The sequence below is a fragment of the Anomalospiza imberbis genome, chromosome 5 (genome assembly GCF_031753505.1).
Source record: "Anomalospiza imberbis isolate Cuckoo-Finch-1a 21T00152 chromosome 5, ASM3175350v1, whole genome shotgun sequence".
Lineage (NCBI taxonomy): Eukaryota > Metazoa > Chordata > Aves > Passeriformes > Viduidae > Anomalospiza > Anomalospiza imberbis.
The window spans coordinates 65096317-65121227 of NC_089685.1; the positions used below are offsets into that span (position 1 = coordinate 65096317).

The window sequence follows — 24911 nt, forward strand, 5'->3', positions numbered from 1 at the left end:
GAACTTGAAAAAAAAAAAAAAGGATTAAAACATTTTCAGAGTTATTTCCAGTAAGACTGAGGTCTTGCCTGTTTCTCCACTGAACCACACGATATGGGGGGAGTTTCCACAAAAAAAGTTTGGCTGGATTTCACAAAGTTAATGCCAGAGTGCTTGGTGGTATGCCTAAAAAGTGACAAGCTGATGATGCCCTCATTCTATAGTGCTCTAATAATCATCCTACTGTAATTCCAGAGGTTAAGAGATTTTTTTTCAAGCCATGATAAGTGCAAAGAACTATCAGATTACTTGAGAGTTTTAGAAATCACGTGTTTAGGTTCAGCTTTTTCCTTGCTGTTTAATCTGAACCTTGCAACTATTGCAATATTAACTTACACACATGTAAGTTAATATTTTACTCAATTTGTTTGATTACATTGAAGACCATTTATTTCTAAAGTAGAATCAAATTCAAAATCAGGTTGAAAAAATGTATGCAGAATAGGAATCAGCACATCAATGGAATTAAAAATATCTGAGGCTTTCACAGCCTGTGGCCAGAAAATACTTTAAAGGCAGCAGAATATTCCTAACTTGTAAAATAGGTTTTACAGATTTGACTTTAATAATCAGTTTGTTATTTTCATATGTGATTGCGAATGGCAAATCTCTAAAACTTTGTTCAGTATCTCTGGTGGTGGTTTGTATGAAATGCTAGGAGTGTTACTCTCAAAAATATGTTAGGGTTGGAGATGTTGTGGCTAGTGAGACTATGATGAAATTTATCTTTCATAAATAATATAGAGATCGAAATCTACTAAAACTGTATTAATAATGGTTTCTTGAAAGTTCACCTGATTCACTCATATTTCCTTCTAGTAGTCCTTGGATTTAAATAGATATGAATCTTTGGATTAATATTTCTAGTAATCACATTTAGAGAAATCACAAGAACATCACATGCTAGTTGAAAAATCTTTGGCTTATTATAGAATTTACAACACACCAAATTGTTTCTAGTTTTCATTCCACCTACAGAAAATGAAGTAATTCAGAATATTGAACTTATTAAAGTGAATTAATTTACTTTCTAACCCAGACTGTTAACCTGAGTTCATGATTGTAATGCTAGGATCAGCATTTTCTTGTTTAATGTCCCTCTATTAAGGATGGTACTGCATTGGAATGCCTTCACATCCCTCAAAAATTATTTGTGATATGCTACTCAGCAGCCCTATAATGCAACTCATGATACCAGGAATTTTGCAAAACTGTTTTTCTACTTTTATCCATTACTGCTCTTTATTTTAGGTTATTGCATTATTACAATTCTGAGAATGGCTGAGGTTAAATTATTGATTGATAACATGAATTTCCATTAAATGCTTAAAATAGCATTTACTCTAAAGATGTTCTGGAAGCTACTTCTAAAGTGTATTTATTATTCATTGACAATAAATACTTGCACTTCATGTGTGAGTTTAGATAAATATTTCTTACAGACTCTACTGTTTGCTTTTCTATTTACAGAGTATGATGGCCTATCTCAGTTACTTTGTGCTACTTTTGTTTTCTGCTAGGCTATTTGCAGTGTTTCATAGAGCACAATTCTAAAGAATATATTATTTTGTCTGTACACAAATCCCCCTATTTGTCTAACAATATGGCATTTATATAGAGCCCAGCCATTCTTCCCAGATTTATGCAAGAAGAAAATCCATGTACTTGAAAATTTTGAAATGAGTAGCGAGAAATGTGGCTAAACAGCTGTAAACCAGAATGTGAGATTACATGTAGGTCTTGGGCTTGCTTAATAAACCACCTCAAGTTTTGATCTGCTTTGTAGTATAGGAAATAATCATTAACCTGCTATAATCTTTATAAAATATTGGTGGAACTAGTCTGATGAGTGCATTTTCAGCTAACCTATACCTGCAGGACCACTTGAGCTCAAGCTGAGATCCTTTAGCCTTGACAAGTGAACTAGGTAAGGAATCATTCCTGGAGTACATTTTGTGAAACTTGTCTGAAGAGTTGCATTTGTATCATTCCAATTTCTGAAAAAAAAAAGCCATGCAGGACTGAGAACAATGCCATGAGAGGTATTTGCAGTGTTGTAAGCATCAGCACAGATTCTTGAAACAAGACCCTGGGCTCCAGAGCTGGGAGAGTGAGAATAGAGCCGTTGGCATGAGGGAGCTCACAGACAGGATGAACTGGGTTTATATAAGCTCATCCATATGCAAACAGTCCAGTGAGTTGCCAGAGCTGTGCCAGCATGCCACCCACTCAAGTAACGTCTTTATTATTCATTGAAAGATGCTGCAGTTTTCTTGTGGTGCTGCAGAGCCTGTGCTAGCAGAGGATAAATATTTCAGAAGGTGGTTATAGAGTTTGTGTGTAATAAGGCAAGTTCCTGTTGAGAACCTGACTTTTTGTCAGGAAGCAGAGATGGATAGTTGTTCCCTCAAAAGCAAGGAGGTGTCTGCCCCTGGTGGGCAGAGCCAGGTGCTGGTGACACACTCCACTGACCACTGAAGTTAAGTTAGTATTACCTGAAGTACCAAATCCAACCTAGTCTTAACTTGAAAGAAATCTTGGGTTAGTTTAATCTCAGATAAGTTATTTCATTTTTAAATGAATTTTTTGGCCTGTTTTAAAAGATTTAAAAGGGGAAGTGGGAGATAAAGATTAGGAAAGGAAAAAGACTGATGTGAAGCAAAACAATAAATTGTAGTAGCTGGAGGTGAAGGATGACAAAAGAGCAAATGACTATAATTTACCAGAACAAGAAGTGAGATAAACAGGGAAGATAGAAAATTAATTATAAAATGAAGTTAGAAAGAATAGAAAGGAGAGAAGGGAATTTACCTGATCAGCTGTTCAAAGGAGAAGTTCACTCTGAAATCTGGTGCACTGGGGGCAAGGAAGCCCCTGAACCCAGCTAGGCAAAAGCAGTCAGAAAAAAGAGTGCCACACTGTCTCAGGTTGAATCTGATTTGTAAAAGAACCTCAGGGTAAATCTTTGGTCTTCCATCATGTATGATTTCATGATTCAGAATTTCAAAAATATGTGCCACTACATGCTTCTCATTTCCACAGCTCTTCACAAGACCTTGCAGCAGTTACCACATCTATGAAATCAAGGCTATAGTTTATTTAACAGCTGTATTTAACTTCTTGAGATATCTCTGTGCACATATGTTTTTTTGAGCACTTTCTTCAAATAGTTCTCTGTTACCCAGTTCTGTGTTACCTACTTCTGCTTGTTTGCTAATCCGGTGTTGCTTAGCACAGAGCTGTAAAAAGACTTGCTCAAATTTGAAATTACATAAATTTGGGTTTATGGTGCCAGGAATTATAGGATAAAGGGTTGAGCTTCCTTAGTATTTTTAGCAAGACTATGTAGTATACATTTTTTATATATATACACTCAGTGTACTAGTTTTTAACAGTGGTCTAAAATTTCTACTGATTTAAGTAAAATATTTTGATTGGTCATGGTGTCATGTAAATTTTCAAGGGTTTTTTTTTTTCCTTACTAGACGAAAGCAGTGAAAATGATTACTCATAAGTGGTGAGTGTAGTGTTACTATTATCCTGTAAAACTTCCCAAGACAAAGACAGAAATTGCTCTGAGACAGTAACTCCTTTTTTCAGAAAATATTATTAATTTCCATTGAAGTCAGAATAAGGATGACTCTTTCTTAGGCCATATTTCATCAAACACCAAACTGACAGAAAAATACATAAAGGACAATTAAGCATAAGGACACTTTCTCTTTCAGGAAGACATTTAGCTGCAAAATGCTGGAAACTTGGGAAAATGCTAGGAAAGGATTGTGGGATGTCCATCTTAACCTTATGCTCTTCTGTAGTCATCTAATAGTAGCCACTGTGATTAAAGCTGATGAATGATGAAGCTAGATGAGCTAGATGAAGCTGTGTTCTGATCCAATGCAGTTGATGCTGTGATCGTGCAGTAAAGCATCCATCTTTTCTTAATTAATTCCTTGTGATTCAGTAGCCTGCATCTTGTATTTTTGTTCTGTAAGCCAAGGATATACATCTGGCTGAAGTCATGTGTATTGCAATGCTATATAATGTATATATTTGATTATCTCAATGTCTTTAGAAAAGAATTATCCCCCAAATCTATTCATTAAAATGGATTAGTCTGGAAAGACTAACTGTATCTCAAACAGTCTTGCTGCATGGTAATATATCTTACCAAATATGATAGATAGATAGATAGATAGATAGATAGATAGATAGATAGATAGATAGATAGATATTTCTCTGCATTATGGTAATGACATTTTGAATAGAAATGCATCCTAGTCCAGTGGTTGTACTCTAGAAAACAGGTATTTTAATTTTCCAATAAGATCTGCTCCTCATTGACTGAACTGCATGCGTTCTGAAGGAGGCTAAATTAAAGTTGTCAAAGCAATCAACTGAACATGAAAAATATTCTAACTTTGAAGTGTCTGTGATAAATGTATGTTTCATGATACAGTGGAGTGCTTTGACTGAGCTCTTCCTGGGTAAATAATATATCAACAGTCAGAAATGCAAACTTGTAGAAGGGCCAGTGCGTTTCAAAAGTACAGGTCACTGCTGAAATATCATCTGTCATGCAAAATGAATTTTCCTTGTTGACTTTGAGGTTGTAGTTATTAAAGATACAGCACTTACACAGTGGTAATGTAGAGTTATAATCAATATTGGTATAAAAATCAGAAAATAACTGTGAGGATGATTTTTCATAGTCACTGAGGGTTTTTCCATTAGCTTGATTAGCTGTGATCGGAGAGCTATTTTTGTGAGTTCTGAGCCACACATAAGCAATGGAATGTAACCTTTAGATCATAGATACTAGATAGTGTTAGTTAAATTCAAGCTGTCCCTGTTGATTTTGTTTTGTTTCTGTATATGCCATGAAAAATATCTCTAAAAGCACTTTCAGAGAAATATTCAGCATCATCAAATATTACCATCTACAGTTCCATCATCATCCAAAGAGCCAGGCTGCTGACAGAAGTTATAGATTTTATGCAAGGCAACCATTTTTTTTTTTTAGAGTTTTATGAAAAGGACAATTTAACATCTCTAAACCTTTGGAGTTGCCTTATAATATAACTGAAATGCATGAGATAAACCAGAATCCTGCATACGTTTTTAGAACCTAGGATAAACTAAGTTAATAATAAACTTTAATTATGGTAGTCTGCTGGATGTTAGGCGTAGTTTTTTCTCATACAACATCCTATTCCTAGCTATCCTTATCTCCTCTCAGGAGTACATGCATTAGGTTAGTTTATTCATTAGAACACCCTGCCATGCTAGCTGCTGTCACACAAGTTCCATCACAATGTAGACAGGTGACTTTTTTATCTGCCTGAAATCATAAATATGAAGAGAAAAATTATATCCCATTTAGTTTTATACAAGGCTGAAAGCTTTAATTAAAAAAAAAAAAATTCAGTACTTACTCTAGCATCAGTTTCTTCTCCAGCTTTGCTAAATTTACCTGCCAGCTTACCTAAATTATTCATTCTTTCATATTCTCTACTCAGAAATTTTTTGGTCACTACTAAAATCCTCCACTTTTTGGTTCCTTAGCACCAAAAGTGTTTAGGTTTAGCAATGTTTAACAGGTATTTATGTATCAAAAAAGAATTGTTTAAAATAGTCTGTTCATAATGACTGGGGGGAACACCTCCTCTACAAGTAATCAGTTTCTTCTTCTTCTTCTTCTTCTTCTTCTCAGTCGAAAACCAAGGAAAAATCAAAAAAAAATTCATATTGTTAAGCTTAGAAAAAAATAAAATTGAGAGGCCCTTAAATTATTTAGCATTTCAAGCAGATCTGCCTTAGAACATCTTTGAAATCATGTGCCTGCCCTCTGATATTACAGATTCAGTCCATTCCAAACCCCACAATAAACATATTCTGAATCCCATTGGGAACAAGATGTCTTGTAGAAATTATCGTATAGCATACCAGATGGCATCTTTCTTGCAGACATCACTTCAGTGTGCTTCTTCTGTTGCCTTGGAGAAGAAAGAGCCAAGCGCTGCTATCTCTGCAAGAGACTTAAGTGTCAGTTTTCCTGTGTAGGAATGGGTGCATCTTTTTTGATTGTGTTATCACTGAAGGATTATCATGGAATTTATGTTGTTTGAAATCACAGGAAAGCACAGTAGTGTGTAACTGTGTTGAGGTGAGGTGAGACCATCTCATAGAGCCTGCAGGACATTTTCAATGTCTGCACCAGCTTTAGGCATAGGCAAAGTGTAGGCACTGCCTGCAGAAGCACACTGGTGGGGCTGGCACTGAGTCATAGGCTTTAAAAAAATCAAGAAACAGCCTTTTAGTCCCAAAGCAGGAGCATCTGCTCCAGGTTCCCATTGCACTGGCTCAGAACAACTGCCCAAGCAACCCCCCTGAGGTAAAACACCTGAACTGGCTAAAGATCTGAAGATCTTAAAGAGCTGCAAGTTCCCTCATCAAAACAGTCCTGGCTCTGTCCTGTGCCTGCCTTTGCCTTCCTATAACCTTTGGTGGAAGCAGGAGGGAAGAAGAGCCTTGTAGATAACAGGATACTTTAGCAATTAAATAATAGTCGGGGTGAGGACTAGGCAGCAAACTGACTGTTTCTCCTCACTTTCTTTCCCCTCGCTGAGCAACCTTATGTTGTGTTGATGGGTTCAGACATGTAGTAATACAGGCAAAGGACAGAGTTGGAGAGAGTGCACAGTGGGACCAGCAGTGCTATAATCATCCAGGGCTGGAGCCATGGAGACAAGTTAGACACAGTACCAACAGCTACATGAGGAAATGTGTCTGGGGAGCCACTCAGCAACTGAATTTTGCCTACACTGTTGCTAGGCATTGAGCCAAACACTCATCACTGGCAGCATAGCTTCCATGCTGTTTATAGTAAGGTAAGGAAGAAGCAGTTCGACCATGAAACTAGTATATTGATTATTGTACATGCTTTTTTGTGGGCAGCAAATTTTTGGTGTTGGGGAACACAATGCAGAGACATTTGTGTTCACTAGATCTCTTTCTGATACCAATATTTCTGCTTACAGGGGAAAGGGAAAGACAGAATCAGGAAACTTTTTAAAAGAAGTTTATTAATTCTCAGTCAACTAAGAAAAAATCAGAAAGAATAGAAGTCTCATCTTATTTAAGATAACTTTGTTCTTAATTTTCCCTCTGGAGGTCTTGCCCAGCCTTTTGCATTTGCCTACTTGGGGGAAGTCCCCTATTTCTCAGCTCAGCATAGCCTACCCTTCTTCATGCCTGGGCACTATCCTGAAGGGATTGTGATCTGTCTATATACAAAGATACTCCTTCATAGTAGGGAAAACTTTTCAAAATAGGAATGATTTGCAGACCTGTGTGAGCAAATGCATTTCTATTTCCATCAGACCTAGATTTCCTATCAGTTTGACATACCTGTTTTCTCTGAGAAGAAATTAATCATCCATTCATTTATTTGAAGTACATTTAGCAATGAGAAAACTCCTAAAAGTTTCTTTGGCAACTGCAGATTTACCAGTGCCTGGTGAGTGTTCAGTATTCTTTTCAAAGACATAATGAACCTTTCACATTTTTGTGTAGTAAATTTATCAAGTCAGTAAGAATACCTGGAATAACAGCAGATCTTATAAGAGACCTTAAGCAACTTTCCAACTTCATGAAAGATATTCTCTGCTCAACTAAAATTATTCTACAGAATTATTATGGACTTCAGTTTGCATGAGATGTATCACAAATCCAGGCAGCAATATCAAAGTGAAAGGTCATCCAGTTTTAGTCCAAGGACTAGTCAGGTTGGAGTTGAAACTATTAAAATATTGTTAATTCTCTGTATTTAGAATCTGTTCTGCGACTGCTCAAGGACCTTCTTTGTGGCACCAGAAGAGACATTGCATTATAATGTGTTGGTCAGACTGTAGGCTTGGTTTTCTATGAAACAATTATCTGCCTTAGTACTATCAGTTCCATATTATCCCCTTGACAAACATCTATAATTTCTTCATGCCTGGAATTACATTCCTCCTTTGAGATGGTCATTGCTCGAGATTCACAATGGATAAGAAAAACAAAAACGTAATTAATTTGCTCAATAAATGAAGCACCACTGACAGGATTCCTTCTAGAATTGTACCCTGAATATACCTATTTCCTGCCTTTTTTTGCTAAGTCCTTTCATATGGTTATGAAAAACAAAAGTTTAGTAAACATTCCTTTCAGAAACAAAGGAATAAAATATTTCCATCTCGAGAGAAACTGTCTCAAAGATGAAATGTAGATAGAAAATACATCATGAGGTATTTAGTTTCTTATGCAGAAAATTAATTTTCCGCTCATTTAAAATTCATAATCTTTTTTTTCCAGTTATAGTTGATAGAATTTAAATCCTCTCTAGAAATCATGCAAATCTTATGTCTACTTGCTATCATTCACATTTTTGTAAGAAAGGATATAAACTTACAATTTTAGTCTTTTAATTATTCATTTGAAATGGTGACCTTTTCAATTTGAATTATTATATGTTGGCATGAAGGTTTTCTTGTGTCTTATATTTTACATTTGAAGAAATCATGCAGATAATCTAATTACTTTGACTAAAATTGTTGTGCCTTTTATGTCTTCTGCTGTACTACATGAGAGAAACTGTGAAATATATTCATTATTGATTCATTAAAGGATTTTGCTATTATATAAACAGAGATGCAGACCACTACCTATCTTAAATTAAAAGGGGAAAGGGGAAGGCATAGTAAACCATGCCATGGGCTATGCTTTAAGTACTGTGTTTCTTAATGTCTTGTGAAATGTAAAAATCTACAACAAATAGATATGTAAAGCATAACTGGTATGAAGATTCTATTCAGATTTAAGTGCTCTAGGTTGCTTTTGAATCTTGCTATTTTCTGCATTTGTTTTGACTGCTCTCATCATTCAAGATTGACGCTTGGATGGGTGTGTAGGAGGAAGCAGCAGCAGCAGGCTTACAGCTTGCAGACAAAAAAAAAATCTGCCTTATCTGATGGCTATTATTGAAAATGCGAGGTGTAGCCTAGGCTGGGTAATGAAGGGGAGCGAGCGAGGGGGAGCAAGAAGCATGGAGCTGCATACTGATGAGTGTAGGAGTACTTGATAAAAAGAATTCTTGCTGCTGGCAGTGCATTGCTCATTGTGGAGTATTCCAACAATCACATATAACGGAGAACAGCTTAGCTGACAGCTTGATATGCCTCTTTTTTTTTTTTCCTCTACTGTATGACGTACTGGTCTGTAGTAAAGATTAATAACCAAGAAATGTAGAGCTGCGATCAGACCTTACGTTATATACTGCCCTGAAAACTATGTTTTACTTCTGACTTTTCTGTTTGCTGAAAACATTAATCTGTCAAGCTGGCGGGCTCGTTTGATACCAACTTTTCCAGGAACACGATGTGGCAATGCCACCTCTCAGCCCAGGACTACCGCTATTATCCAGTGGATGGTTATTCGTTGCTTAAACGCCTCCCTCTTCACCCTCCTACAGGACCCCGATGCCCTGTCCAGACAGTGGGACAATGGTTGGAAAATATTGGGCTACCTCAGTATGAAAACCACTTGCTGGCTAATGGATTTGACAATGTGCAATTCATGGTAAGAAATCTTCCGTGCATAGCTGTGTATATACACTGTAGCTGCCTTTTTTGTCTGTCTCGTATGTGCTCATAAAGAGCTTAGAGCTAGTCTGCATTGCACTAAGATCTGTTTAGTGTTTCACTTTCCTATGTGTAGCTGAATTAATATATGAACTGCCTTTTTATAAACTTCGAGACTTTACACATTACCAAAGAGTCTAGCCTGAAATTCGGTAAAATAAAAACTGACTATTAATGTTCTTTCTCTCCCTCATTAATCCTCCGATTAAAGAAGAAAACTGCACAGTTCTTTTAATCCATTGCAGGATTTTCATAATATGAAAAAGCTGCAAACACCCCTTTCTGCAGTGCATCACATTGTTACTTTTATTTCATCATTAACTTGTAATGATAATTAAAGAACATGCAATGCCATCCTTGCCTTGAGAGGTATTTTAATAACAGAAAATTATTTATTGAAGTGTGCTCTCTCTGTAAGTAATTCTGGATGTCTCAGTTAAATATTTTTGCATCTTAGATAATCAGGCTGTGAGATTCACTTGTTGAAACTTATGCCCTGAGAGAAAAAGTAATGAATTCCTATTAATCATTCCATTTTTATGTTTTAACTCTGGGCATTTATCAGGAATGTTTAAAAAAAAAAGAAATTTTAGTTATGTCAGGATTTGCAATATCACCATGTGGTGTGAAGTAACAGACCTGTCATGCAAAAACTTTCCATTGAAATGAATATTGACAGTAAAGAGAGAAGCTTACTTGTAAAGCTGTTATATAATCACTTTTCTATCTGCTTCAGTATTCCTCCTACTTGAGACCCTTCCAAAAATCCCGACTACATTTCTTAAAAATCCCGACTACATTTCTTAAAAATAAAAAATATTTTAAAATATCTTTGATATATATTTTAAGTATCCATGTATATCTTGGAACAATTCTAACTTTTCATAACTTGTATCTGCCATATAAGAAACAGAAGTGAAATGGCATGAATATTATGACTGTAAAATCATCATATGAGTTTTGTCCTTCCTCTTTACATTATTTTGCCAACATCATTATATGCCTTTGGACTACTGATCAAAAAATTAAGTGACATATCTCTGCCATTGCCACATTACAATAGTGTAGACATTTCTTCCTGTTTTTATATGGCTATCATGTGAGCATTTGCTTAGATCAGTAAAAATCACTGTAATCTGTACCTTTAAATAGTCTTTAAAACAAAGCTATGCTGTCAGCCTAGCAATATAGGGAAGAAAAAAAAAAGGGTAGCATGCTGCAGTTTGCCAAAATGTAACTACATATTCTTATATATGTCTTAGCATTAGTTACATAAGTAGGTGATCATTTAGTCTTATGGAGTTTACAAAAGGAAACTGTTCACAAGAGGCTGTAGGTGGCATAACAAATGCAGAGGGGTGCACCTACCACAGGTAAATTACAAGCACCAGAGAAGTCAAATAACTGACCTGGAGGGCTTTTCAGTCATACCCTGGCTCTGGAGGGGCCTGAACCACAGTCTCAGGGAATTTATATGACTTTCCTGCATCTCTTATTACTGTACTTATGTAAACATACAAATTACATACAAGATTTTGTTATACAATATGCAAGTCAAACTTCTAATGTATCAGGCAGATTAAGTTTTACTTGCATACTTCTCTGTTAGCCAGTGTTTTCTGGTAATTTTAAGCCTTTTCTGATATATTACCAATGAAATACATAATTACTCTTAATATTAGCTGAGGTAGCATGCATTGAATGGAAGATTAGATTCATAAATCCAATAACAATAAAAGAACTGTGAAACTGTGTAGTAATAAAAAATGTATAATTTCAGTAGTTTCATCATTTCCAATTTATTGATTTCACCGTTCATCATGCTTTTGCATATTTTAGGTTTTGTCTGTACCAGAAATCGAATATTTCCTATATTTTATTGGAAATATACCACCAATTCCTTTTTATATACTTCCTTTGAATACATCAGCATTATGTAAGAAAAGCCTCTCTTTAAAAATGCAGTAAGTGTTTTAAAAGCTCTTTTTCATCCCAGCCAAAATATTAAAGGGAAAATTAAACTTAGAAAGTATATAGGAAAATGAGAGGAGAAACACCTGCTATGCTAAGAGAAAAATTCAAATTATTCCAAACTTAGTACGTTGTATTCTTCCTTAATATGGCAGAACAGCTTTACCTTTATTACAGTGGTTTACATATTAAACTAGAGTTTAAAATCTTACTAACTTAAATGTTTCAGATGCTTTACATTGAAGAAATCTAATAGTTCAATGCAGTAAAAATCAGTTAAGACATATTTCTTATTCATTCTCTACTATATTCCTGCTTTTGTTTTTTCTGGAAGCACAGTCTGACCTGCATTTATTCATTCTGTTGCCTAAGCAACAACCATCACACTCCTATTAAGTATGATTTAGTAGTACAGGTCTTACTAGCTGTTCAGAACAGAACATTATCACAATGTTAAAATTAATGTCCATGGAATAATGTACATCTGAGAACAAATATATCCCATATATACTATTCTCAACAGCAACATTTTATTAATTAAATTAGCATTTTAATAAAAAGGTGATTTCTGATAAAAAGATTTCATGGTTAATAATTCATTAGATCATGGAAATTAACTCCTTCTCTTTAGTCTCCCTTGGGCATTAGGAAAGTTATTCACTAGACTGTGGTTAGAATTACGAGGATTTATTTGTCTTACCTGAAGTGTGTGGACTTTATATGAGGAAATAGCTGGATTCCTATTAACTTTGCAGTATAAATATTTTTCAGTACTTTATCAATATATATGTTTTAAAAATGCATCGAAACGTAGTATTCAAAAAGTTCATGTTTTTTTCTGAAATATTTCAATTCTACTTACAGCATGTTTGCGCACATAGCAAGTGCAGTTCCTACCCACTGTTAGGGTCGTGCAGGAATGACACTTCATAATATTTAGTAGGCCCCAGGCAGATTCATTCCCAAGTCTTGGTCCACATGTGCTTGTATATGTGTATGGATACGCAATCATCATTAACTTTGATAATTTGTTGTGTAATAGGATGCAGCGTCCTTCAGATGTAGAAATTTGTTGTGACTTTGTGCAGATACTCTATAGAAGATGCAGATGATACTGTAGTTTCTTTATGTGAAGGCTACTTTGCAGGTAAACCAATTCCATAGTGCAAGAAAGCAATTTAATCAGTCATAAATCACAGTATATTAATTAGATGTAAACAATAACAAAACTTATGCATATTTTTGATGCATAGGAGCAATGGATATCCCTGGGACAAGCTGTAATTTTATGCAGACTTGCAGGCCTACATCACTTAGTATCCTGAGGAAAAAAAAAAGTTGACTTGCAGAGAAACAGATGTAAATATATAAATGTGTGAGGTCACTAAAAGCTCTCATGCAGTTTTCTACAACTGTGAAACTTCATCAAAGGCTCCATTCTGGATTCACAGAGATAAAAGCAGTTCAATCAAATCACTGCCCAGTGGGGACTAGTTCTGACTAAGGACTGTATATAAGGACTATATATTTGTAGGTTGTCCTAATCATTTAAGATAGTCTGAAGTTTTATTGCTTATTATTGTAGTTTGATGAAAAAAAACCCTCTTAAAAAGATTGATAAAACGCACTATGACAGAAACAGGGACCAGCATTCAAAGTGAGTTAACAGAAAAATATGAAGTATTTTATTATGTCTTTGGCATTCTGAAATATTGTTCACTATCAACAGTTAATATTTGCATTAGACTCTAGGCTTTCATTGCTGCTTTTAAAAGACATGCATCTCTATCACTCTGACTACTTATGTTGCTTGCATTGCCTAATGGTCTAAATATTGCATAAGTGGATTGGGGTTTTTTTTAATTCTTTCTTTTCCACTATTGGGAAACTGAGACATAGAGTCACAGGGTGGGATTTAAAACTCTTTTACATTTGATACAAGAGGTACTAATTCTCAAAATGCCTACTGACATAATATTCAAGAGATAAGTCAGTTGCTTAAATGTAGGTGTCTAGTACCAATTGAAATACCATAGGGAACCCAGGAGAACTAGGCAAGGCTGACAGATATTGCTGAGGATGAGGGACAACCAGGTCCTTCATGATTATCAAGTTCAGGTGGGGTTTACTGAGCTCCTCAGACAGCTGTAGAGTCCTGATGCTTTGGCAGCTGAAATGAATCTTAAATTGCACATTTTGTGACATGTCTAGAAACTGAACATAGATGTCTTGAGTTTCCACTTATTTGCGTATGCATTTCTTTACATTCTAATTATTTTATGTATTTGTATTTATCCTGTGAACTTATCTGCAAAAGTATTTACCAGCTTTCTCACTGCTGGACATGGTCTACCTTCTTAATTCCCCTTAGCTGACTGCTTTGGATGTAGTTTTGAGTTAAGTTTTGGCTTTTCTTTCTCCCTTCCTCTCTGTCTCTTTCTTTCTTTGTTTCTTTTCTTTCATTTTTTTCACTGGTTCTGGAGGCTGATTAGCTGAACTTTATCTGAAGACTCTCTTCTCTGAGATGTCATTCCTGGGAATTGCTCCTCTGGAATGCACAGTAGTTCTTCTTGGCTTTAATCTCTTTTGAGGGTCTTAAACTCTATAACAAGTATAGAGGACAGAAGCAACTTTATTTCCTTAGAATGAAATGCACCTAAAAGAAAATTTCTATGTACATTAGCTCCAAGTCCTGCATTTGTGGAGACCACCAGATCTTTTCACCAAAATATCTAGGGCAGAGATTGATGATTTAGGCATTAAATGAAAGCTAAAAGAGGGTCTGTCAGTCTGCCAACACCTCTCTTAAATTGACCATGTGGCTGGTGATGAAAAAGAGGCCCATTTTAGACAAGGGTTCTAGTCTGTAGTGACTTTGGTGACTTCCAGAAGCCAATTCCTAATGAGCAAGTCAACCTCTGCAGCATCCAGGCTATCAGTTCTCCAGGCCCATAATGGCTACTGCTAGGATTCATTAGGATACTCGTGCATCATCTGGACCCTAAGAAGATTTAGAGGACGTTGTCTGTATGTAGTTTAGCCAGAAATTAAGAACTGTTTAAGGCAACCTTAAAATTGGCTGTTGATAAGTTGGTGATATACAGCAAGCCATACTTTTAGCAGAGTCCCACTGATGCTGGAGTAAGCAGTGGTTTAAGATTTACTACACATCTAATAAAATCTTAGACTATATTCCTGGAACCACAAGTTTCGGTCCCCTTATCAGGGCCTCACTCTCATACCCAGGACTTGCTTTTATTTTCATGGCAGACCTACAGAACTTAACACTAAAAATGTGGAGCTCCTCTTAGTATCAGTGTAGCCTTGTTTTTTTTTTTTTTTGCATGAGTAAAGTGATTTTGTTATTCTGGTGTCTTCTGAGTCTTCCTCTTCTTCACCCCTTTGCACCTGTAGGTCCTCATGCAGGCCACCTTTTCCCTTAGCTTGAAGAGAATGAGGCAGATTTAAAGTTCAGATATAGACAATTACATGTCTGTTTGCACATCAGTAGATGTTTATGACTCTGGTTGCCCTCATATTGAAATTGAGATGTCAGGGACATCTGTGTAGGCTTGGACTTTACGGCACAGGATCTATGAAATAGCAATACCTGTCTGGAGTTTCAATCAGATTCCAGGCAATGTGCATTTGCAGCACCTCAGATGACTCTAAATTCATTTCTGTGGGTGATTAAGTGAAGCACCTAATCAGACATTAAAGCCAATGGAGCACAGAATGCAATTTAGCTGGGTGGCTGAATTACTATTAAGGTAGTTATTTGAGTATAAATTAAAGTAGATTCATCTGATCAGCTGAACAACTGCCTAAGCTCTATTGATGGTTTTGTACTAGATCTCCTTAAGCTATAATGTAGACACAAAATTTATGATGGTTCAGTTTGGGCTAGAATCCATACAGAGTTCACTGAAAGCAAAACACAAATTATTTTTATTAGAGCTTTTTCTCCTCCCTCAGAACATCTAGCCCTGAGGCTTCAAGATCTTTTTCATCCTAGTAGGAATTCTTACTATAGAAACTGCAAATTAGAGCTCAGGTGGGTGCCAGAGTTGAAGATTGTGCCTGTCATCCTGCAACAGCAGCGAGTCTAACAAATAATCCCATTCCACATGCTCCTGTTAATGCTTCTATCATGGTATTCCTCAAGCTGGTCAAGAGACAGACGGGCTTATTAATGTGCTACCCAATATTGCATGTGTAAATAATAGCTTGCACTGTTGTCCTCTCTTGAGGTCTCTGGAAAATCAGCATCATCCTGTGTGAGTGCATGCAGCTATGGGAGAGGTAGTGCTTGTTCCCCAGTGGGAAGCGAGTTTAGAGGAATCTGCTTCATGTTTTTATATCTATATATGTAATGTGTGTGTGTGAAAAACACAGCACTGCAGGCTGGGGACTGATCCTGCACTAGATAAAGGACTTTAGGAAAGTTTTGGCAGTAATGATTGCTCAACAGGGAGACAAAGTTTTTGTGTATTTCACTTGAATGGTTGATTCATAAGGAACACAACTCCAAATAGACTGTTGGCTTCATTAAGACATCCTGGGCATGGTGGATCCCTTGAGAGTCAGAGGGAGTATGTTTTCATCTAAACCTGTCTCAGCAATTGTGTCTTGAAGGTATAATCAGGAATGGGTTCCTCTGCCGGTATGCCACGTTCTGCTAAGTTTACCTTTAGGTGAGGGTTTCTCTGGTGGTTCTGGGATATTTGGCCACCTTCAATTAAATGCTGTTCCACACAAGGTTGTATATACCAGGCAGAGAGACAGGACTTTGGGCTGCGCTCCTGGTCAACAATCCAGGTGCCAGGATCTTGAGTGGAATGTCTTTGCACTCTCCTCTGCCATTCAGGTTAGTGACACTTGGTGTGTATTTGCTATTTTGCTAAGCTCAGTCTTAGAAGAAAGAGCTTGTCCAAGGTACACAGCAGTGTATTGGGCTCAGTCATACCCTCCCTAGGAACAAAGGACCAAATCCAGATGATGAAAGCCATCACATGTACTGTCACCACTAACAGTTACACTATTTCATGGTATATATTTGTGAATACAACACACAGGGACTGGAATTAGTCCCATCTGTTCTAACAATATGTTAAATGCCAATGTTAAACAGTGTGTTTAAGCTAAAAGCCTGCCTAATGCAGAGGGTGGCCTCATTTTGATGTACAAACACTGATGAGCTGTATTTTGAGACTACATATGTGAGGAATTGGCTATTGGCCCTAAATGCTTTATGATAAACTAGTTACAAGTATTTAATCTGAAAGCTAGTTTGATAAAGTGGATGAAAACTCCAATAACCAGAATGGAGGATGATGTTTTAGTAACTCATAAAATAACAGAGGTAATGCTAGTAAAACATTCTTGTTATGCATTTATTTAAGGCCAAAACCTTCCAGCTGATTATGTTGACCAAAAGAAACAACGGTAAATCTTCAAGAATTAGAAATGTTTGTGTACAGAGTGATGTGTATGATGATGTTCTTGATAACTGATGAAAGTTATGGAAAACTTGACAAAATGTAAACATTGTTTAAAATAACAGAAAATTTAAAGATTAAGAAAGGCAAAAAATCTAAGAGGTTTTATGCTTCAGGGAAGAAACCTGAAGATTCACAGGACACTCAGTTTTTAGTTCTATTTACAGTTTTAAAATTAATGTCCTGTATGTAATAAGAAGTTACAGCTGATTCGTAGTTATTCCATACGGGAATACTTTTTAATACAATTAAATTTTAAGAAAAGAAGACTGAAAGAAATTCTCAAAGCAACATAGTATACAGTTGTGTGTATTACTGGTTTAGAACAACATTGTCCAACAAGAAGCAATTAAATGGAATCTGGAACAGTAGATAAATTTCAAACAATGACAGACTTCCCTGACTAAGTTAAAGGACAGAGCAGTACAGATGGCTTGATTACAAATAATGGCATGGTGGGACTCTGAAGGAGTTTTCAGGCAAAGATTAATGACTACAAAGAGATAGCTGGAAATAAACATGATTCTTGGGCATGTTATCCTTTTTGAAGGAAGACTGGATGAGGTAGGAAAAGCTCGAGTAGTTATATGAACAAGTATAAATGCTGATCAAAACAAACAATATAAGATAAAGAAAGAATGCATTGTGAAAGAGCAGATAAATAATCAAAATACAAAAAAGAAAAAAGAAATAAGAGAGAAAATGCAATGTCATTAACTGTGTGAGTAGAATGCATTCAGAGAAATTTTAATCAATATGCTGTAGCTAAAAGGACTATTTAAAAAGCTACAACCACTGCTGGAATCAGATAAAATTCATTTTAGTTTTGCATTAAGAACAAAATATAATAATTAGTCAAGTACAGTGTTAATGAAGACCACTGAGAGATTGGAGAAAGAGTGAGAATAATCATATTGCAAACAAACAAAAGAGTACTTGGTTAATTAGAATATCTGAATCATCTAGGTTAGGTGATGTTTGATGAAGAGTTCTAAGAAACTGAAGTGAGAATACCAAATCCTTTAATAGTCCTTTTTGAGAACTTCTGGAGAATGAATAAATTATTAGAATACAACTAAAATATAAATATAGTACTAATATGTATGTCAGATCACTGACATACAGGGTTCTTCCTCAGGATAGATTTCCAACCTCCTGGGCTGTTTGCCTTCAACCATTCACCATACAACCTTTGCTTAAATCAAAGGTGATGTTACTGGCAACAGAAAATTACTATCATTAGCACTGACTCTGGTGGAGGGAAAATGGGGAAGTATACAGAATGCTGCAATGGGATGTAATGGGAAAAGAATAAAGCTAAATGAAGTAACTCAGCAGTTGGGAGCTGAACTATTTAAAGGGAACCAGTAAAGAAGCAGATGTACTGTACAACACATTGTGCCCCGCATAATTTTGATGAGAAATTATTTTCTGTCAGAAGCCACTAAAATTTCAACAAGGGAGACAAGCTTAATTTTGCTAGTAAGACTACAGCTATCTTTTAAAAGCTGTTTTAGAATGATAGACCAGAATTGCCATGCAAGCAAGCCATTCCTGGTACAGTTTGCCTGACTGCTTCTAAATTTCCTGAGTATCTAAATTTACTGTCCTTCAGTTTGAAAATCTTCTGTTTTCCCACATATTGGTGAATTTTTTGCCTTGTTTATGATATCAACGCCCCAGCATCTATTTTAACCTTGGCAATGTCAAAAGCAGAGAAACCCATGTAGCCTTTATTACCATGCTGTCCATTCTGTCTGTTCACACAAACACGCTCATGTTTCTGTATACACATATTACACAAAAAGGTAATTCATTAAAATTAAATATTCCACATGTTTAGAAATAAAGAACTAAAGAGTTGCAGTACCTCAGTTGCAGGTGACCTCAGTTCACCCCTCACATTCACAAGCCTTATGGTAGATTCTTCAATCACAGGTTTCTCTACTAATTTTTCCCCTCAAAATTCTTTTCGCATTAAGGATACTGAGATTTGAGTATGCACAGGCACATACTTCAAAGAACTATCAGTTAAAATAAAACCTTTTGTAATTTTTCTCACGCTATGTTGCTTGAATTTTATGACCTTAGCCCAGTAGTAATTTAAAACAATGAGACCCCCTAAACTGCCTTCTTTTCTCATTCAGAAGTGATGTACATTTGTATAGTGTTGTTCATCTGGAACATTAGAAAAAAATACCTATATATCTGAGCATGCATTTGCATTTTAGAAACTGGGTTATAAAGAGTTAGAAACATAAAATTATAGTACTTCAAGATATAACTTTATACAACTGAAAATATATATATGCAGTTAGAAACGCTTTTGTCACAATTTTTTCAGAAGCTGAAAACTGTGCATCAGAAGTCACCTCCAAAAACTTTTTGCTTCACATGGGTCAAAAACACAAGCTCAGTTTTAAGAAAGTTTGATGTTCTTGACTTTACATGGGACAACATATAGATTCTTAAATCTGCTGAAAGTAAGGTAAAGGCCCAGTGTAGACAAAGCAAGCTGCTGTGTCTAAACTATTATTTTATTCCACATATGCATAATTGGTTGAATTAACAGAAAGCTTTTGTTCATTGTAAGTACAAGGTCACGCCTGGTCTCTGGTCTTGAAATTCACACCTGGTCTCCGGTTTTGTTCTTAGCCCAGTTCAGACTGAAATATATTTTCAGTAAAACAAGAAATACAAATGCTACTTTAATCCCCAAATAATTTACTTCTGTAGTCTTTAAAACACTACAATAAACACTTCAGACATTTTATTCACTATGGTACATGTTCTGTTGTGTATCTTTTCCATTTAACCCCAATTATTGTGCATGTGGGATAAAATCTCCATGCAGCAATACACAGTATTTGCTTCAGAGTGGCTAGTACTGATGAAACTGAGGGCACATGCACTTGTTGCAAATGCAACCCTTGACTTGACTGAAATCTCATATTTCAGGTGTCTATTACTCTAATGTTATGCAGTATTTTATTGAATTATTGGAGATTATTGAATTGAATTATTGAATGCTTTAACAACATTATTGATGGGAACAACAATGGGTTAAATTTGCAAGATGTACCATACCTGCTCTAGGTTTGTGTTGGAAGTCTTTGATTAAATAATAATTATTTGAATTTTTTTTTGGTCCAAAGTCCAGACCTAGATAGAATTTTTGACATATAAAAGCTAAAGTGTCTGTCCAGGTGACAGAAGTAGGGGGTTAGGTTAGGTTAGTGTTAATAGAAGTGAAAAAACATTAAAAACTAAAATTCTGTGAATAAAATACACTGGATAAATACCTATCAAATTATCTTCCAGTATAAATCTGAAATGCTATTTTCTCTGAATGCCTACTTAGCAGCCAAAAATTAGCAGAGAGTGACCCCTCTGTGCACTATCCCCCTTTGCAGTCAGAAAGAAGGGAGAAAATCCTGTATGTTATTCACTGGTATCTTACAGCTTACACTAAGAAGAAGTATGTTATTTGTTGCAGCCAGTTACAGCTCTTAAATTTCTGAAATGATTTATAGCTTCTGTTCTTCAGAACTATTCAGAACTATTTCCCAGCTTTTTCACTTTTTGTGGTTTGTTCTCTCCAAACAGCTCCCCTTTTAATCACATAGAAAGGCCACTTCTTGAAGTAAGTTAAGATGGAGTTTAAAAAGAAATAACAGTTCTTAGCTGCTATGCTGCATTAGGATAAAAGATTGCACAACTGAGTTGGTTTTTAGCCTTGATCCATTTTTAAATATAGTATGAATATTATAGCCCTGTTAGCTTCTCTGAATTCCCTAGGCATCCCTCTTGTTGCCAGAAAGGAATTACAAATTGACAATGCAAGTTATTTTATTTTGTTTTCCATCTCCCTTGGAATTTGGAAATGTGTCTTTTCTGTCCATGAGCTTTTTTTTTCCTGACACTCTGATTTTTAAGTAGTTTTTTTATTGCCTATAGAAATACTAGGTCTTCACTTTCTGCCCAGAAAAATAACTTTATGTAGCAAGAGTGGAATATTATACCAAAGAACCTACATACCAACAAATCTATGACTCTCAATAATATCAAGCTTTTTGTCAGAAAATTCTGCTCTCACTGCTTGTATGGTTGATTTCCCTCTATCTCCTAACTCTGCTTCAAGTATATGTTTGTTTAAAAAGCATCCTGATTTCCCTCATTCTTCAAAAATAAGAAATGGAGACTCAGGGGAAAAGAGAATAAATAGAACACTTGCTAGGACATGCAGAAGCAGCCTGGTCCATGGAGAGCCCATAGGACAATATATCTAAGGGTCTTCTCTGAGGTCAGCTTTTGATTTGAATTATGAGTTTGGAGAAAATGTCTCTCTATTCCCTTAACTGGCTGAGGGAAATTACATAACTTTACTGGCCTACATATAGGAAATCGAGAGAGGATCCTGGGATAGAAATATCTGTGTATTTTGAGCTATCTTGTGGATAATTATCTGCTTGTGTCTAACTTTTGACATTCAGATTTCTAAGGACCTTTAGTTGGGAACAACACTTTCTCAAGAGGGTGTCAGGGGTGGCCAGATTACCTGAGGAATCTCACTGAGTACCTTCAGTTCAGGTCTGAATTAAGCCAGTGACAAGGGTTGGATAGAATATCAAAGCAAGTATTTAATAGTTAATTTAATAATTTTTTAAAATTTATCAGGAACATTTTTTTTCTGTGTATGAGCTTCCTAAATGTAATTTATCATTATTTTAATCTTTAAGTAATGCATTTTGTTCTATAAACTGAACTCGTGGCAGAAAGAGTTTAGTAACATTCCTCTTGTCTCCCCTGGAGCTGCCTGGGTACTGCTCTTCCTTTCTATTTCTGACGTACCCTTTCCCCCAAAATTCATTTGGTTTATGAGATCTCCTTCTCCTCACCATTCCTGCAGGCTGGACTCTTCTTCTGCTGCCTATGTCCTCCTTTTCTCCATTTCCTCTTTCCTAAGTAGAAATTACCATATTTCTTTTCTTTGGTCTCCAAATCAAAGGAGGGAGGGACCAGGGGATGAAGAGAAGATGGGAAGAAGAGGTAAAAAGGAGATGAAACAACTGAAAACAAAGAGGGGGACAGAAGATGTCTGCTTCACATCCATGTTCTTTTACTGACCTAAAACATTTTTACTTGATTTGAAAAGCAGGGGGACATTTAACTGAATGGTTGTCACAGTGATGTTCTTGTCACTTGCACCTCAAACCCAACAGAGTTGGTGCTGAGTGAAAACTGGCTTCCTTGTCTAGGGTTAAGATGAGTTCTTGCAGAGAGTTGGCCATGCTTTCCAGCATGCTTTGTAGTTCCATGTTATTCAGATTTTTCCATTTTCCAGGGTATCTCAGGCTTCTTATTTACCTGGACAGCTGGCTACAAATTGTGACAAACATTTCTTATAAAATCGTTGCACTCAAAATCCTTCAATACACATGGCAAAGGGAAGGAGCTGATTTTGATTTGCTGAAGTATGAGTGGTCACGGCTAAAATGGAATATAACTACAGTTGTCCCTTGAATACATATATAGACAGATACTAAGAACTTACTGAAATGGAAGTAAGCAATCGCTGCATTTATGCATTGAGAACTAATATATTGTAATTTTTTTAAAATTCTAGCCCTAATTTTTTCTACTTTTATTCTTTATCTATATAATGGGTATTAAATTGCCACCTTGCTTTGATGGAGTCTTATAGAATGTATTAAATCATTGTTTGGAGCTGTCTAATATTAATTCAATGAATGTCTAAAAAAAGTCTGAAGAAAGTGAGTCATTCTTACTGGTGAGGTCTTCAATGGGAAACTATATATAAGACAGGGACCCACACAGAGAATGATAAAGGCTAAAAGAAGAAATATCAGCTGCCTTTTTTTCCTAGTACAATCCATCCTCTTGTACTGAATTCTTGGATTATTCAGAAATATAATTATAGTGTGTGTTTGGTGCCATGTGGGATATGTAACCTGGGGCGAAGGGTAGTTAGCCAATGTTGAACAATCTGCAGTCTGGTATTTTGTAGCTTTGTGACATTTCTATAATGTGTAGTGGGGATTAGTAACTCCTGTTTTGTCTGTTTTATTCATTGAAGTGACTGTTCCTTTTAGGAAGGTGTACTGAAATCTAGAAATTATATCAAGTGAAGTCACAGTGTCCCACAATCTTGTCTCACCAGATCAGGAGCATACTGTTGTATTGTGCAATTTGTTGATAGCACTGGTCTGTTTAGACCAAATTCCAGAGGCGTGAGGGACAAGGGAAACTCATAAGTGTTAGCCAAACTATTAGGAATAGTTTTTTTACTGCAAAGAAATATTAAATTAGAAAAAGCTAGTTCATGGAGCAACGTGTACAGTGTCAGTAAACCACTTGTCTTGAGTTAGGGTAGGAGGAGGCCCCAAAGGATCCCTAGTTATTTGTCAAATGCAGTATCTTTGTATAGAAAGGGATTGGTAGAAACACTCATCACAATAGCATCAGAAAGAGGGGTGCCAGAAAATGCAGTATGTCATGAGAAGAATAATCAGCCCCTTGGACAAAAAGCAGAGGTTTACCTTTATAGAAAATGCTCTTGAAGACAAATACTGTTTGCTAGTCAGGATTGAGAGTTTGGAGGGCTATCTCAAGGTGCTAAGACTATGTCTATGAGACCAATATGTGACTTTAGGTTTCACAGCCGTACTTGCTTCAGCTGAACGCAAGTTACATAGCTCATTTCTCTGAACAAGCTTCTGCCGGTGGGTGGATTTTTTTTCCTTTATATTTACTGCTAATAAGAGATTATGTCTGCCATTAGATATGCAACTAATTTATGGGCTGGTGTAAAAATGACATCTTGTGTGAGTATTTGTATCTTCTAACTACTCAGGTATTGGTAGAAAACACAGACCTGTTGTGGTCTAATTACTGCTTTTGTGTTGTACCTGAGATAAACAATACGAGAACATTTTGCAAAAGAGTGAAAAGGTGTAAATAAAGCAGAGAATGTGTACAGAAAGAAAGGTCACAATGTTAGAACTGTTTCTTAAAAAATGTGGGCTGGGAATAAGTTGCATAGGAAATAAGAAGTAGACATGAAGGAACAAAACGGACAGAAAATAGGCAACTTGCTATCTGGCTTACACAACCAGAAATCTGATTTTGCATTTGTTTATTTTTTGGATGTGCTTGTTTATTTTTAGGTTTTGGAATTATAAATGTTATTCTTTAATGGCAAGATACTTAAAATTTGTGGGCAAACTATTTTGAAGCCTGTAGTAGTTAATATTTTATACGAGATGCAGTCAACAGCTACAAAGTGATAGCCACTTTTTTTTAATAGGTTCTGGGTGAGAGTTGCTGCATTATCCATGACATAGCTGGACCATGCTACATGAAATGATACTGTATAATATTAGAAATATGTAGTCAGGAATTGAAAAAGAAATACAAAGAAATGTAGTGAATCACTCTAGAGTGCACTTCTTGCATATCAGTGGCTATCCAGTTGTTTTCCAAAATGGAGCCTTTTCTGTTTAGATAAGGTTGGCATACATGGAATGTGTTTCTCTCATTCTTTGGACTCATTCATCAAGTTGGAAAGGATTTTGAGCATCATGAATATTGTCCCTGGCCATGACAGGAACTAGATGATGTTTGAAGATTCCTTCTGACCCAAACCAGTCTGTGATTATGACTGTGTTGGAATCATTTAGTTTGGAAAAGACTCTTAAGATCA

At 36.0% G+C, this 24911-nt stretch overlaps 1 protein-coding gene and 1 long non-coding RNA gene across 11 annotated transcripts in view; one reads left to right on the plus strand and one right to left on the minus strand.

Moving 5' to 3' along the window:
• ANKS1B (ankyrin repeat and sterile alpha motif domain containing 1B) overlaps window positions 1–24911 on the plus strand; it is a 401048-nt gene that overhangs the window by 203439 nt on the left and 172698 nt on the right. For 8 of the 10 annotated variants that reach the window (XM_068191650.1, XM_068191661.1, XM_068191653.1 and 5 more), the window contains exon 15: window positions 9551–9657. In XM_068191650.1, coding sequence (XP_068047751.1) covers window positions 9551–9657 — 107 coding nt within the window. Of the gene's footprint in view, window positions 1–9215; window positions 9658–24911 lie in introns of those variants that run through there. The other 2 variants (XM_068191654.1, XM_068191655.1) reach the window with 1 other exon arrangement.
• Window positions 3628–6911, minus strand: LOC137474787 (uncharacterized). Its single transcript, XR_010999483.1, has 3 exons — window positions 6650–6911; window positions 5986–6067; window positions 3628–4027 (listed from the first exon to the last, which is right to left on the minus strand). It is a non-coding gene; the product is annotated as an uncharacterized lncRNA (long non-coding RNA).